At 39.2% G+C, this 16,547-nt stretch overlaps 2 protein-coding genes across 3 annotated transcripts in view; both read right to left on the bottom strand.

Annotated features, from left to right (window-relative positions):
* Positions 1–3,548: 3,548 nt before the first annotated feature.
* Positions 3,549–4,620, bottom strand: LOC121522975 (trace amine-associated receptor 13c-like). The gene is made up of 2 exons (XM_041807681.1): positions 4,448–4,620; positions 3,549–4,359 (listed from the first exon to the last, which is right to left on the bottom strand). Exons 1-2 carry the CDS (start codon positions 4,618–4,620, stop codon positions 3,549–3,551), a joined length of 984 nt encoding a protein of 327 aa, XP_041663615.1.
* A 6,126-nt stretch (positions 4,621–10,746) lies between these two features.
* The window catches only part of lrch1 (leucine-rich repeats and calponin homology (CH) domain containing 1), a 106,121-nt gene continuing 100,320 nt past the window's right edge, over positions 10,747–16,547 (bottom strand). For both annotated transcript variants that reach the window (XM_041807775.1, XM_041807776.1), the window contains one exon: positions 10,747–15,151. In XM_041807775.1, the coding sequence (XP_041663709.1) occupies positions 15,038–15,151 (114 nt within the window). In that variant the 3' untranslated portion in view covers positions 10,747–15,037. The remainder of the gene's footprint in view (positions 15,152–16,547) is intronic.

The following is a 16,547-nucleotide window of genomic DNA, read 5'->3' as shown; positions in this document are numbered from 1 at the left end:
AGAGAGGTTTATTCTACTGATAAAGGAACATCCATGCACCATCATTCTCACAGAAAATGTTGGAGTCTGTGGACCAAGCTGCCTTGGTCTGGGTTTTCTCCCATCATTGAGTCTGAATGAGAGCACTGGTTGGTCCCCCTTATACAACAAAAGGATTGATCATCAGTATCTTTTTTTTTGCTCTACCTTATGTCTGTTCTCTACTGACTGCTAACGCTGATGGTAGCTCTCACCTTCATTCTCATGAATTCATCATGACTGAGATTCCTCAGACTCGTTCTGTCTTTGGTCAAAGAGTGTTAAATGTCATCTACAGGCTCATCTTAAACTGGAACATGTAGTTTAGGAGATTTCAAAGCTAGAATTAGGGAATATTTGACCAGCGAAGGCTCAGGTTTTCTACTGAAAGCTGCTGATTGATGTCACCTCTGTTATGTTCTGTTTCTCTGTCTTATCTGTGGAGATGTTTGTATCTCATAGTGAAAACTCCTAGTTAAAAAGGTTTAAATGAATAAATTAAAACAATTATAGCCTTGGTCCATACAGAGGGCACAGTCTGATTCAGACCAGGAGCCCTCTAACTGTGAAGAGACAGTGTTAACATTCTCATTAAATATGGGTCATTTACAGTTTAGTCAGACCTCCTTCACTGTTTTCACTTTAAGGTTTCATTTGATGCTACAGTTGGCTAAATTCGTTTTTACACTCATTAATCTACATTCAGTACCTATCATGACAAGTGTACATAGAATTTCAGATGTTTTTTCTAAATTTATTAAAACTAAAAATGTAGATTTCACATTGACATCAGTGTTCAGAGCCTTTTAACCTTTGTAAGTGACCAGCTCTCTGAAGTCCTGGTTGGTGTAACTTTCTTCTATGTGAGAATTCTGGAGGCCACTGAGCTCTTGGGAACCTTCAGAGCAGCAGAAATATTTCTGTAGCCTTCAAAATGAAATTTCAGTTATTATAAATTTGAAAAAATGTTTAAATTCAGTTTTCTCTTTGTCATGACGGGGTACTGAGCGTAGATGAATGAGAATAAAGATTCATTTAAACGGGTGTAGAAAGCGAAAGGGGGTCTGAATCTTTTCTGAATGAGCTGTTTTATGTTTAAACTGCTCTGGCAGAGTTCAGAGCAGCAACATAACATGCATGATGTATTTATGACATATTTCAGCATCAGGACACAGCATCCTGAGGCGTGTTCATGTTTAAAACAGCAGCCAGACCCAGACAGACCTTTACATTATCAGCCTCTCATTAACAGACAGCATGTGCTGAAGTGGGCCAAATAAAACATTTTGGTATTAAGATTAAATCACTGAGAAATTATTAGTGATGCACCAATGCATCTGTAAAACATCGGCCAGTGGTTGCCTTGTGAACACTTGCTGGTAGGAAATGCACTGACTGTTATCATTGTGTCAGACGTGGAAAACAGACAAATTCAAAGTGAATGCTACAATATGTTAATGACAACAATGATTAAATGTGATAAAAGCAATGATAGACAGTGGTGTGATAAGTTTTTGCTGTGTGCACTAGGGATGGGCGTTTGGAAGAAACCTGCCAACTCGAGCATCTATAATGTTAAAGATCAATTAATTGATTAATTGTAATGTATATATATATTATATATATATATATATATATATATATATATATATATATATATATATATATATATATATATATATATATATATGTATGCATAACATTTCCATTTATAACAAAACAGGTAACTAATGAGTGTGTTTCTTAATGATTTATTTATTTTCACCCTTTGAAAGCCTAGGGCTCTTAAACATAAACAAGGCATGGTCCCACTTACAATGTCTTGACAGTAGATATTGCTGTGCAGTACAGAAAAGGACACATTTAGTCTCTTTATTAAATGCCAACATCAGATCGACTAAATTCCCCTGATCGACCAAATTCTTAACGACCAATTAATCAATCATCAATTAATTGTTCCCATCCCTAGTGTGCACCCTCCTGCTGACTGTCCAGATCAGCTGAGTGTGCAGCGTGCAGCATCTCTGCTGTGGTTTCAACTAGTTTTAAAACATTCTCCTGTCACCTCCTCACACCAGCATGTACAGGCTCAGTCAGGAATGAAGCCAGAGAAACTGCAGCAGGAGAGGTCGACTAAGTGGAATAGAAGGTTTACATGATGCAAAATCACACTGGCCTCATTCTGCAGACTACAATCTCCCCGTCACTTTAACTACACGGCAGCTAGTCAGCAAATTTTAGCACACTTCTGTCTCCATTTGAACAGCTGACAAGAGAAGTCAGCACATCAGATCCATCAGCTGCTGACATGATTCGCTCTGTAAAAGCTCTGAAACTTTTTTACACACAGAACAAAGCCACTTATCATAGTGGCAAAAGATTCAAACAAATACACTCTGATCCACTTTTTCTGCATTCTTAGACTAGATTAGGATCGCTATTTTGATTTGCGCGTTAAAGTATGAGAGTGTAGCTTGACATAAAACTGACTGGTGTGCACGACACCATAGACTGGTTCAGCCATCTGAGACTGGTTCAGCCACCGGGGCTGCTTCAAATCCTGGATCAGAGGAGAAACAGACTGAGATAAAACAACACAGAGAGGCTGATCTGTGGAGAGAGAAGCACGAATCTAATATAGATTCAAGTAGACTTAGAGGGAGGGCTGAGAAATATATTTCCATATCTTGACCAGCATCTTTCTGACTTTCATGATAAAATGTAGAATTAAAAAAAAAAAGTCCTAAAACTACATCAGCCCCATCACAGTGAAAACTACACAGAGTGAATGAAATCACATGAAGTATTTAATGTCTCAAACAGCCTGAAAAAATCTGTACTAACCACTAACATAACTGCTGTTAAACATAGGTAGCCTTCATAGCAAGCATTTACTCTTAGCCCTTAGGGGACGTTGTGTGTATTTTACATGCTTTTCATTCTTCATGTTATGATCATTTTGCAAGATTGTGTTTTTTAATCTTATTTCCAGCTCAGCTCCTACAGTAAGTCTAAGAGCAAGAATTACACTCAGGCTGTTAAGAGCAAAGAATGCTCCATTGAAACCCATTCAAACTGCAATTTTTGACCTCACTTCCATTAAACACATGCATTTTATTATATCTGAGCGTCAATCTGGACTTTTGCCTTGACATTGATCATTTTTACCGCTCTCCACCAGGTGGTGCCATTTTGACCATAATTGGCATATGGGGAAAAAACATGCTAAACATGAAAAAAAAAAAAAAAAAAGAATAAAAACCAATGTTGCTGCTAATCAGTGACATATCCCAGGCTGTAATAATTCAACACAAAAAATCTTATATGCTTAGCAGCTCTAGTGTGACTAATATAAGAACAATTCCTAAAATGAGAGAAAAGAGACGTTTCTGACAGACTCAGACCAGAGCAGGCGTGGTTATCGTCTATCAGAACATTGAGCAGGTAGAGGTGAGGATAACGTGACAATTAGGATTCACATTAATCAGTTCAACCAAACACAGGGAGGATGAGGAGCTCCATGCTCCAACCTACAGCACGCTGGCCTCACGGGAGCCCGGCTGCAGGATCTGCAGAGTCACAATGAGTTTAACTGCTTTCCTAAACCAGGGGTAGAACATGGCATAAATCAGCGGGTTCAGACATGAGTTAAAATAGAAGAGAAACACCACGAAGGATACAAATGAATCACTGACCACGCTCACAAGAGACAAGCTGTAATACGGACAGAAACAGATGAGAAACACAACAACCAGAACACCCAGGGTCCGGGCTGCTTTCAGCTCCGATTTCTTCACCGGGAGATTGAGGGAGAGCTGGAGAGAGACGGCTGTAATGTGAGAACGCATGGCGCGAGCCTGAGACACGGCCACAATGAACACTCTCATGTAGAGAACAATGATGGCAGTAATGGGAGCAATAAAGGACAAAACCAGATCAACCGTGCCTTCAATGAAGTCTAAAAAGATAACACACTCTCCGACACAGGAATTAAAGCGTCCTGGTTGATGAAGGTCGTCTTTAAGGAAGAGACTGTTGTAAAAAACTGAGGAGAGCCAGCACAGACAGACGCAGAGCTTCACTCTCCTCTCAGTGATTCTGCTTGAGTACCGCAGAGGGTCACAGATGGCTACATAACGGTCCACAGATATGAGAACCATGTCTCCTATAGACGCAGACGTGATGATGAAGGAAACATAGCTGTAAAGAGAACATATGAAGTCTCCAAAAAACCAGCATGACGTATTCAGAAGGATCTCAACTGGCATCAGCAGCAGGCCCACCAAGAAGTCCGACACAGCCAGGGAGAGGAGGAGGATGTTGGTGGGAGTGTGGAGCTGCCTTCAGAGAGAGAGAAGCACAGATCTCATCAGCTAACAGAACACAGAGAGAGCAGAATCATTATAACAATCAGAGCAAAGAGGAGTGCCTGAAGTGGGAGACAGAGATGATGACCAACAGGTTCAGAGCCACGGTGAGCAGAGAAATGGAGGACAGCACTACGTGGAGAAGCAGCGCTTCGGGCAAGGAGGTCGTGGGCTTCCTGCACGAACTGTTGAGGAGCTGTGGGAAGCAGAGCTCTGCTCCGACCTCCACCTCCATCCTCTGCAGATTCTGCAGATCTGCAAACTTTTGGGCGAAGTGAGATCATATAGCAGACCCCTGTCACTAGAGTTCAACCCCCCCCCTCTCTCTGTGTCTGAACTCTGAAGCCCCGCCTTCATGTTACATCATCTTTACTCTGTCTCCTTCCTTCTGGTTTTCTCTGTTCTTGGACTGGTTGTATAATTACTTAAGTATTATTTAACCAGTCCATGCCTTAGAATACAGATCTAGGTGATGTCTCTGCCTTGATAGTTTGGTTATTTTGTACCCAGGCACCAGTAGACTCGTGGCTATGTCGTGTCTCAAGGACAGAGGTGGTGATCCTTAGATCAGACAGGCTGGGGTCAGATCCAGACTGCATGCCATTCCTCTCTCTAGTTCTGAATCTCTCCCCTGATTTTCTCTAAAAAAAAGTCCCAGAGGCCCCAAATAGATTTGAAATCACATCATCCTGGGGTCAGACTTCATACCACTGTTCTCTGATAACAGTTGTGGGCTTTCAGGACCCTGAAAATCCATGGTTTTCTCTCATGAAGTGTAACGATCAAGGCCACATCTGGGATGCCTCAGGGCCTCCTGACAAAGTTAAGTATGATTCTCTTTCTGCCATTGATTACGGGCAACAAGACCCAGCAATAAACAGCAGTCAGCTCTAATATCTAAGAGTCAAAAAGGCTTTTGAAATACTGCTACATAAGACAGCACCAACTTCAAAAAAGTTGGGATGCTGTTTAAAATGTAAATAAAAACAAAAGTCAATGATTGTCAAATCTCAGAAACCCATATTTGATCACAATAGAAGATAAACAACATAACAGACGTTGAAACTGAGACATTTTGCCATTTCTTGAAAAATACGAACTCACTCTGAATTTGTTGGCAGCAACATATCTAAAAAAAGTAGGAACAAGGCAACCAAAGGATAGAAAAGTAAGTGGTCCTAATAAAGAAACAGCTGGATGAGAATTTAACAACTAATTAGATTAATCATCAACAGGTCATGACTTGGTATTAAAGCATCATTTCAGAGAGCCAGAGTCTCTCAGGAGTGGTAATGGGCAGAGGTTCATCAACATGTGGAAAAGTGAATCAGAAAAATGTTCTTCAACATAAAATACTAAAGACTTTGAATATCCCACCATCTACAGTCCATTTTTATCATCTACAGATTCAAAGAATCTGGGAAAATCTCTTTGAACAAGAGACAAGGCTGAAAGGGCCCCCAGGGGCCACTGCATTCAAAACAGGCATGATTCTGTACTGGAAATCACTGCATGGGCTCAGGAACAGTTCCAGAAATCACCAAGAAGCCATATGTGAACAGAATCCAGAAACGTCCTGGGTCCACTGCTCCTTAACAAACCTTGGGTCCACTATGGCGTAAAGAAACCAGGGTCAACTTTGCCATAAAAACCCTGGGTCCACTGCTCCTTAACAAACCCTGGGTCCACTATGGCATAAAGAACTGTGGGTCCACTGCTCCTTAGAAAAACACAGGGTCCACTATGGCATAAAGAACTGTGGGTCCACTGCTCCTTAACAAACCCTGGATCCTCTATGGCATAAAGAAAACAGGGTCCACTGCTCCTTAGAAAAACACAGGGTCCACTGCACCAGAAGGCATTCAGGGTCCACTGTACCATAAAGAACTGTGGGTTCACTGCTCCTTAACAATCCCTGGGTCTACTGTGCCATATAAAACCCTGAGTCCAATCCTCACACACAAACCCTTGACAAACACAGGGTCAACTGCTTCTTGATGGACCCTGGGTCCTCTAATCTGACACGCCAGATGGATGTGTTTCACACATCCATCTGGGAAAGCTTCAATAGGAAACGTTTGAGAAAAGGCAGAGGCTTTGGAAAAACTCGGAGGGTGACTCTTCCACCATAACTGCACTAGCTCTTGCTGACGTCATGACTCTGCTGCGCCTGAAAGTACTGCCTCTTGTCACTTTCTAACCGGGCCCAAACGGTTCAGATGGGAGCTTTGCAAGATGGATTCACCAGTGAAAAACAAGGAAACGGGTGTATCCATCTGCTTTGCAAGGTTATGGGTCCTCTGCATCAGAAGGCATTCAGGGTCCGCTTTACCAGGAGATGGCCAGGATCCATTGTGCCATATTGAACCCAAAGTCCACTAGGCCCATGGCACCTCCAAAATTACAAGTTTCCCATGCCAAGGCCATGGTTGTTGTCTGTGAGTGAGCTGCTTCAGCTGCTCATTGAAGGCCAGACTACTGCGGACACTGTTTGATCTTTACAGCACAAAACTGAGCATTTTAGGACATTTTTGTGCATGTTTGAAAACATAATCTTTGGACAGGACCATTTTTTTTAATCAGAGAAGGAAAACCACTTAATATCCTCTGACTGTGGACCAGGCCTTAAACTCAAACTGACCCTGTGAGGTGTTGCCACTGTGGCTGTCCTGGGCCTTCAGCCCATACTTAGGGTCACCGTTCTAAAAGTATTGATAAATCAGAGATCACATGGACCGAACCTTTCTCTGGAAAAAACATCAGTGCTCAGCAATGATTGCATCACATGTTGATGTGTCAGTGTGTTTGCTTCATCTTGTTTTTCTTCACACCTTTGATTGATGACACCTATGAGGCTTAGACGACATCATTACCCGGCCCTGATCCCTCCAGGTGAGATCACACCTGTCCATGGAGGATCAGCAGATAGGTCAGCAAACATACAGAGGCTCCTTAAATCTCATGGGATTTAACTGTGTTTGTATGACTGAAGCAATGAGCTCATGATTAATAATAAAAAAAATCTCTGATTCATGAGAAGACATGTCATTTTAATTTAATGATGTTGTGTTTTTTCTTCCCGTTTCTGGTGTTTATATAAAACATTTATCAGATATTGTTGGATGATGGAGAACTTTATAATCCAAACTTTCTCAAAGATTGTTTTTGGCCTTCACAGCTTAACCAGAGAAAACAGAGGTAGAGCTGAAGAGAGGGAGAAAGTTGGTGATAAAACGTGGGAAAGAGCCACAGAGTGGATCTGGACCAGGTTGCCTGCTTCAAGGATACTAGTCTCCATCCTGGTGAGACCAAACCACTGGGACTTGCAACCAGAACTAAAATGTTTAAATTTGATCCTGAGGTTTGACTGTGGTTTAAGCTGCAGGCAATACCTGATAGTTCACTTCAGTTTATGATCATCATAACACCAGAACATTAAACGTCAGTTCTGATTTTAAGAGTGTTCAAATGGTCTTTATTATCCTGGTTTATCTGCTGTTCTTAAGCTTTGTGTTCAGGCATGTAAACATCATACCCTGATTTCTCAACCAGATTTTAGAGACATGATATCTGGAAAATTAGGGAGAAAACAGGCTATTTGTGCATGTTTATGCCTAAACCTGGAGTGTTTCCTTCACTTTTATTAAATGAATTTTAAAACATGGAGACCACAAACATGAGGACATATTCATATGTAATCAAATGAGACTTCAGAGGACAAACAAACATAGAGGATGGCTGAAATCCTTGGCTGGATGTCCTGGTGGGTGTTACAGTGGCAGTAAAATAAAAAAAATAAAAAACAAGGACAAGAATAAAAGTGAAATCCTGGCTGAGATGACAGTGCAGACATTTTCGTGAGCTGTAAGAGAACTTGAACACAGGGCTGCTTATGCTAATGGTCAGCTCTGTCTGAGGCGTTATGATCTAAATTAGAATGGTGAATATCAAACGCAAGGAGGTCAGAGGGGGCAAATCTGGCCTAAAATTGGGCTTAAAACCATGTGAACTGGGACCAGCCTTACTTTGTTTCTGCAGACCTGGCTGTAGTAGTGCCAAAGGTTAGACATTAGTATGATAATAAGAAATATTTCAGTTAGCCCTTCATGATCAAATCTACTGTGTAACAGTCACATTTTCATAACTGAGGAGTAACGTGTCAAACTTGAACTCTTCTGTCTGAGGGTTAATCAGCGCTGAGAAATGAACTGTTGCCCAAAGACTTCTGAAACCAGGCTGAACGATTCTGGATCATTATCAGTATAAGATAAACTGATAAAGAAAAACAAAGATCCAGATATTTATCAGGTATATATCCTGGATGCTGCCATCTAATCTGTGTCTGTGAATGGGGAGAGTGTGGAAGTTGTAAATCAGTTCACCTACCAGGCAGTGTGATGGTCCTGGTCTAACTGTACTCTGGTGAGGACTGGATGTTGACTGATGGTCAGAGAAGATGACTGGACTCCATTGTCACTACTCTTCGCTTGTGTTTGGTTGTCGTTGTTAGACCGTGTATTTCAGGCCTCTTCCACACGAAGGCTGATGTTTTTAAAATCCGGAGGTTGTTCCTCATCTGGATTCAGATATATAATCCTATCCACACATGCAGCAGTTTAGAGACATCTTCGTCCACACAAAAAAACGTAAGCTCACTGCTGTAATGATCACACCATGTCAGCAGTCTGTCCTTTACTTTACAGGTGAAGCATTTTACTCAGACAGAAATAGGGTCCTGATATGTGAAAGTTCCTCTTGCCGTTCCTCCGTAATGCTCCTTTCCTTCTCAGGGTTGTCCCATTAACCTGAACTGGGTCTGATCCAACCTGCTGTGAGCTCTGTAGTCCAGTCAGTCTCTGTTTATCAGCACAGAGCAACTGTGACTGTGTAAGCATGGACAAAGTTCTGTAATCCACTTAGCAACACTATGGCTGTGTAGCAACATGTTGTATATCTTTTTTCATTTATGAGTCATAAAGTGCACACACGTTTTGAAAATTATAAAGCATTTCTGATACTGCCTATTAGTTAGCTTACCCATTTACATAATGAGAAATATTTAACAGAGGATTTTTAGAAAATTAAATCCATGTCTTTTTCATTTTAATGTCACACATTGTGAAAAGTAAAGATGAAATTGAGAATGCTAATTGAATAACTGAATTATCTTATTTTTGAGTCGAAAAATGCACACATATTTTGAAAATTTAAAGCATTTATGTTATTATTGCCTTTTCATTTTTCAAAGACTTTTCATAAAAAAATGTGTGCGCTAAACAAAAGAGCATTTTCAAAAAATGAAAATTTTGATAATGTAAACAGAAAAAAATCAAATTGAAGATGAAAATTAATTGACAAGTTAGGTAATTGAATGTTGTATTCATTTTTTGATCCAAAAATTGCACACAGTCTCTGAAAATGAAAAAGCATTTCTAATAATACATTTTAGTTTTCATAAAAGCCAAACTATTTGAGTTATGAAAGCTATTTAGCAGAGCATTTTCTGAAAATTAAAATAAAAATACTTTTCTTTTTCAATTCAATTATGTTAAGAAATTGCTTGTTGCACTAAATTTCAATTTTATTTATGTGTCAAAAACATCCATAATTGGAAAAAAAAGTTATTTTGTTACTGTAACATAATTTTCAGGTTAGACCTTTTCTTTGAATTTTGATCACTATACACTTCCATACTATGCTGCATCTGTGTAGCCTAAACAGTTTCTATGTTGTATACACACTTATATTTTTGTTACCATAGAGTATACCCACTTCTAAAGAGAATATAAAGTAGGAGTATACCCACTACTACTGCCCCTAATATCTACTTAATTCTAATATGTAACATCTAGGGCTGTCTGTATTAAATGCACTACTCATGAAACTATTGTCTACAATTTGTGCATTCGTTAATTTAAAATTGCATTTAATTCGCATCCATGGTCCACACAAGTGCTTTTAATTCAGAAAATCTCAAGTTCCCTCGAATAGTTGTATATGTTTGTGAGGCAGTCTTGCCTCTGGCAATATGGTGGACATGTTGATGTATCGCGGCAGCGGGCAAACACAGGCTATGAGGCGTCTATGTATATTATGTCTATGGGTTTACAAACCTGCCTAGGAGGAGATAGAAGAAGCAGCTACCATGGCAACCACTCGGGTCATGACATAAGTGAAGGTTGTTTATGTTTTAAACTAGCAAAAAAGTCCATCCTGCCCCCATGGATGATTAAAATCACTTTTAAGATGCTCTTCATATCGACACACCTACAAATGCTCAGAGGTTTAAATGGGCTTGCGCTGCAGGAGCTATAGGTAAGGTTAATGATTGATTGATTGACAGAAGAAGAAGACTGGATTGGTGTTTTAACAGCTGAGTCTTTACTGATAAAGCCTTGAGAAATACACAGTGCATCTGTACAGTATTCACAGCAGTTAAGGCGACATTAAAGGGACATTTCATGCATTTCATCAGACGCTGCTGTACAACAAAATCACACCAAAGGTTCACAGAGTTACAAAAAGGTTTCCTGTTAACAAAAGAAGTCACATCAAAAATAAATCTCCTCGCTGTGAGAAAAAGTACAAAACATGAGTGAGAGGAAGATTTTAAATTTTTACAAAAGACGAGACGTTAAAAAAACACCCTTTCTTTTCACCACAGCGACTCCAGCATCACATTGAAACCCTCTATCAGATTAAAGGTAATTTTAGAGCCAAAACAGAGATATAAATATTAAAGTGCCGACTGCGTCTCTGCTTTTATTGCATTTCCCAAAAACAGAAAACTTGTTTATCCTGCTACCTCACCGACATGTCTAAAACATCTTAATAATTTCATCAATTAACCACATCAGTCTAAATCATTCACCATTAGGAGAGTCAAAAACTGCTCAGAATATTCTGGAATACTCCTGTAACATAGGTAAGCAATGTGAGCAGTTATACGTGAGGTTATTCAGCAGCTAAGTTTAAAAGGAGAGTGCATCAGGAAACAAACATCTGATTTTTTTAAACTGATTTTCATTCTCAGTACAACACAACAATCAGTACTGATACCATGGCATTAAAACTACAAGTCCTTGGCACTGATATCAGGTAATTTCTGGATTCAGTAGCTGCAGGAAAGCTCCTGCACACTGCCTGGTTTGCATCGTCTGAACTGCACTAAACATGACAGAACTGATAAAATCAGCAGTGTCAAAGTTAACCTTTTAACTTCTGATTATCCACCAATAAAAGAAACTAGACCAGAAATGTTCAGATACCAAGGACAAACACAAAACTGAAGTCCTTGACAGTTGAGAAATGTCTTTGTTTTTAAATAATAAAAAAATATAAACATACCAAGTACAGTACGCCTGCATTCATGATGAACAAATGTAGGTAGATATGGGCTCAGGTGTACTCAGATCCAGGTCTGGGTTTCTGGCCTAACTTTCATTCAAACACTGCTGATGTTTTTGTGCAGTTTAGACAGCAGGCAGGTGTTTTAACTACCATCTGATGGATTAATCCCTCTTCTACCTCTTTACTGAATCAAACCTGTTGATGCATGATTAGTTTTTAACTTTGGTACTTTTAGTTACTACCTGTCAGAAATAACACAGTAGGTATTGTTTTGAAGCATAGAAAAGTGACTGAGAATGATAAGTTGACAACCTAACTCTATACTCAGACTAAAGAATGTTTAAATTCATGTTATCTAATATTTCTTTTGGCAACTTTCACATGGATCCAGTGAAACTGGAGTTTATTTTTCTGAAGCAGTGAGGAAATCATCATCGTTGTCAGACATGTGCTGCAGCTTTATATCAAAGTAAAACATTAAACTAACAATTTTAAACTTTAAAACTCCTCATGATGTCTCATTTTGGCCTTTAAAGGGACCTCAGAGTGACCCTGAACCTGTAGCCTTTTTTTATTCATCAGCTAAGCTGAAAGCTGTGATTTGTTCAGACGAACAGATAATGGTATAAAAAATAACTGACTGCTCCTTTAAAGTCTTGATTCAGATCTACAGCAGGCCACTGTTGCCCCCAGGCCGTGGTCTGTAGTGAAGTAGAGAGCCGACGCTGTGACGTCTCCTCTCATCGTCCTCATGTCTAAAAATCTAAAATCACATCTCTGATGTTACATTTACACATCCATACCATAAAAGCAGCCATGCAGAAGACGTGGAGTGAGTTTGTGGGAAGTGCTCTGTGTTCAGTCTTTAACCTGGGACGTTTTATTTTTACACAGACTGAGTTAAAACCAGAGATAGAGATGGTTCTGATGTCTTCGGTAGATTGCTGCATCCTGATGAAGGTCAAACGCTAAACCGGCCATCCACCCATTTTCTACACCGCTTATCCCGTTCAGGGTTGGGGGGGTTGGAGCCTATCCAGTCTGGCATTGGGTGAGAGGCGGGGTACACCTTGGACTGGTCACCAGCCAATCGCAGGGCTGACACAAACAACCAGGCATGGTCACACTCACAACTATGGGCAATTTAGAGTCACTGATTAACTTAATGAACATGTCTTTGGTCCGTGGGTAGAAGCTGGAGAACCCGGAGAGAACCCACACATGCATGAAGAGAACATGCAAATCTGCAGGGAGCGATTCTGACCAGGGTTCAGACTTTCCTGTGAGGCGATAGCGTTAACCCCTGCGCCACCCTGAGATAGCTCCAATTTAACCACCACTGCCTGGCCCATATGATCAGTAGGGATGAATTCAGATGGCTCAATTAGAATCAGATTATTCACTATGAAGTCAGTTTGTCCAAAGTTAAGGAAAGAATAAAAACCCATTGAAGAGGGAGCATTGTTTGTTAACCAGGGGTCAGAGGATACGCTGGGAAACTGTGGGGAAGAGGTCTGATAACTGGGTCACGTTCTGAATGATGAGATTAAGTCACATTTTCTATCTTAAACCTATATATGAAATAAAACGTCAAAACCATGGATTAAAAAGTTAAAAAGATGGAACAGAGAGTATAATTATGAGAAAATAAGTCTAAATGATTGTGAAATGGTCAGTGTTATTATTTTGAGATTAAAGTCAGAATCATTGGAATAAGCCCCCGTGATAAATATGATCTACTATCTCAGACTTTGTAATCTTATCACCTCACTGTCCCTAGTTTTGATTTAAACAGGTTTAAATGGGCTTCCATATAAAGTGTCAATATTCTGTATTATATTCTAAAAAGGCCGTTATTACCCACCAGGATAAATCTCACATGTTTAGAACATCTCCAGGTATTGAAAGTGATTCTTTTTTTTTTTTTTAAATAAAAGTGAGGCATCTATCTGCTCTAGAAAGCTGTGGGCGTGTCCATGATCCAAAGCTGGTGAGATGGTTATATCCTTCACGTTTTAACTCTTCTACCGGAGACATTCCGAAACGTTCTCTGTGAATTTCTGACAATAAGAGACAAAAATAAAAATTAGAATGTCCCAGGTTAAATATCTCAATCCTCCTTTGACTCCTTAATTCTTATTTTGGCACATTAACAAACTGAATCTCATAAAGAAAAACCAAAGCAAAGACGATCTGCTGAAGTAAGGATGCCAAAAAAGTCCAAAAAGACACATAGACAGATGGGTCACATGATGAGACAAACACGGGCGCGCAGATGGCTCCACACACGTTCTGAGTTAAAAAAAACAGATAGCTAAAATATATTAGAGAAAATATTTTTGGGATATTCTGGATTCAAACAGCGCCTCTTATTTTATAAATATTTAAATATCCAGGATGAAGATTTTGGTTTCTGTTTCTTACACAGTGCAGAAAGGCTTTTACCTGAAGTTTGAAGAGGAATAAATCAATAACCTTTAGATAAAGAATCAATCGGTCAGACTGGAGCTAGAGCAGAAGAATAATATCAGTATGTGTTTGTAGAATCAGAGCCTCAGGGCCACAGACAGAAGCAGAACGTGCTCAGATTTACCCCTGGTATCCACTCATGGATGAGACTGATGTCCTTAGATCTGTTTATAGAGTCCAACACATAGATGTGCTCTCTGAAAGATTATTATTCATTTATTTTATCTCAAACAGTTTGGCCCTTTTCTGCTCTGCCTTGGCCCCGATACTGTTTTATCATTTTAATGACAGAATCTCTAAAAAAAAAAAAAAAAAAAAAAATCTTTAAAATAATCAGGATTTTCCCCCTACAGATGAAGATTTTAGTCTAAATTGCTTATCTGAAAACTAAATTTCAAACTCTGTAAAGTGTTCCTTTTAGTGTTGCTTATTTATTTTTTTCTGTCAATATTTTACACTTTTAGCTCTTCATTTAAAAGCCGTGATACTTCTTATTATTTCTAATAAAACAGGTGCAACTTTTTTCATTAAATAGAATAAATAAAAGAAGTTTTTGGGTTGTTTTGATGCTTCATCAAAAAAATTTTGAGCTTCTTTAATAAAGCTGACGAGCTAAGGCGTTGTTCACTCACATCAATTAAAAGAAAACCTTGTGAAGGGTGAGAAATGAACCAATCAGAGTCTGCTCAGTGTCACCCTGCCTAGTTAATGAACCCTAATGTTGGTGAATTAGTTGCTGCTTTAGTTCCCTGACCATGCTCAACCAAAACAGTGTGTGACTGAGCAAGCCCGTCCAGGTGCATTTGTTGCTTGTTTCGGTGCATCCCTGAGGCTCATGTCAGGAGAGCGTGCTGAGGTGAGCCCTCGTCCACCAGAGCCTGGACTGTGATGCCGACCTTAACCAGCCCTTTCTCCTCCAGGATGTGATGGGGGAGGCACAGTTTGTCCTACAGGGGAGAGAGAGGAGGTACAGGTGAGCACAGGTGAGTAGGTAAATGTCTCAGCTAAAAAACATACAACAGGAAAAAAAAGCAAATTTATTTGAGACCCATTTAAAAATCAATGACAGAATTTAAAACCTTTGTTTAGTGTTGTGTTGTTTTTCCTAGAACCTAGACTGATATTTATAGCTGATATAGAATGATGTTTACAGCTGATATAGACTGATATTTATAGCTGATATAGACTGACATGTACAGCTGATATAAAATAATATTTACAGCTGATACAGACTGATATTTACAGCTGATATAGCCTAATATTTACAGCTGATATAGACTGATATTTACAGCTGATAGAAACTGATATGTACAGCTGATATAGACTGATATTTACAGATGATATAGACTGATATGTACAGCTGAAACAGAGATTTACAGCTGATAAAAACTGACATGTACAGCTGATATAAACTGATATTTACAGCTGATAGGGACTGATATTTATGGATGATATAGACTGATATGTACATCTTAAAAAGACTGATATGTACAGCTGAAACAGACTGATATTTACAGCTGATATAGATTAATATTTACAGCTGATATAGACTGATGTGTACAGCTGATACAAACTGATATTTACAGCTGATATAGGCTGACATGTAAAGCTGATATAGGCTGATATAAACATCTGATATAGACTGATATTTACAGCTGATTTTAAGCGATGATGTAGGCCGATAATTGCAGCAGACATTGGTTACAAATCCAGGTGGAAATGTGCATTGTGCATCCCTAACCAAAGCTCAATAAAGAGAAACAAAACCTTCCAAAAAGTTTGAACTTAATTTGAATTCCTTCAGAATATTATTAGTAAATCCTTTATCACTACATGACCCGGTTCAGGGTACTTTATTTGTACCTGTAGGTAGATATTTATAGAGATGTGTTTACCTGATCAGACCCTCCTCACCACCTTTTGTGAATGTTGTGAAAACAAACACAAGATTTGAAAATTTAAGAGAAAATATTAAAAAAAAAATACATACTAGCTGTCATTTTTTTGCAAAGCACTCTGGGTAGTGATGTCATCTTTCTGCAGTAATGTAGATAGAGGTGAGTACAATCAGACGGACAAATGAGGAAGCACAATGCACAATGCCCAGAAAAGGCAGCCTACATGTGAATGTATTTGATAAAGATGACTTCATTTCATAGTGAATATTGGAGAAAAAAATACAAATATGTTAAGACTGTGACATGAATGTAGTGCAGTATCGTTGAGGCTCACTCATGCAGCTGTAAATACTTGATTGATGTAGTAATCAGTTATTTTTTGTGCTTACAGGATGCATGCTGGCTGTACTGAGCAGGAAGAGTGAAAACTAGTTTTCCCACATAT

Source organism: Cheilinus undulatus, linkage group 15 (assembly GCF_018320785.1).
Source record: "Cheilinus undulatus linkage group 15, ASM1832078v1, whole genome shotgun sequence".
In the NCBI taxonomy this organism is placed as follows: Eukaryota; Metazoa; Chordata; class Actinopteri; order Labriformes; family Labridae; genus Cheilinus; species Cheilinus undulatus.
Note: the sequence above shows the minus strand (reverse complement) of the source record. Positions and strands in the feature narration are given on the sequence as shown.

Coding starts and splice junctions, on each gene's coding strand:
- LOC121522975 (XM_041807681.1), bottom strand. CDS start 4,620: ATGGAGGTGGAGGTCGGAGCAGAGCTCTGCTTCCCACAGCTCCTCAAC. Junction 4,360..4,447: donor ATCTCTGTCTCCCACTTCAG/GCACTCCTCTTT, acceptor CTCTCTCTGAAG/GCAGCTCCACACTCCCACCA.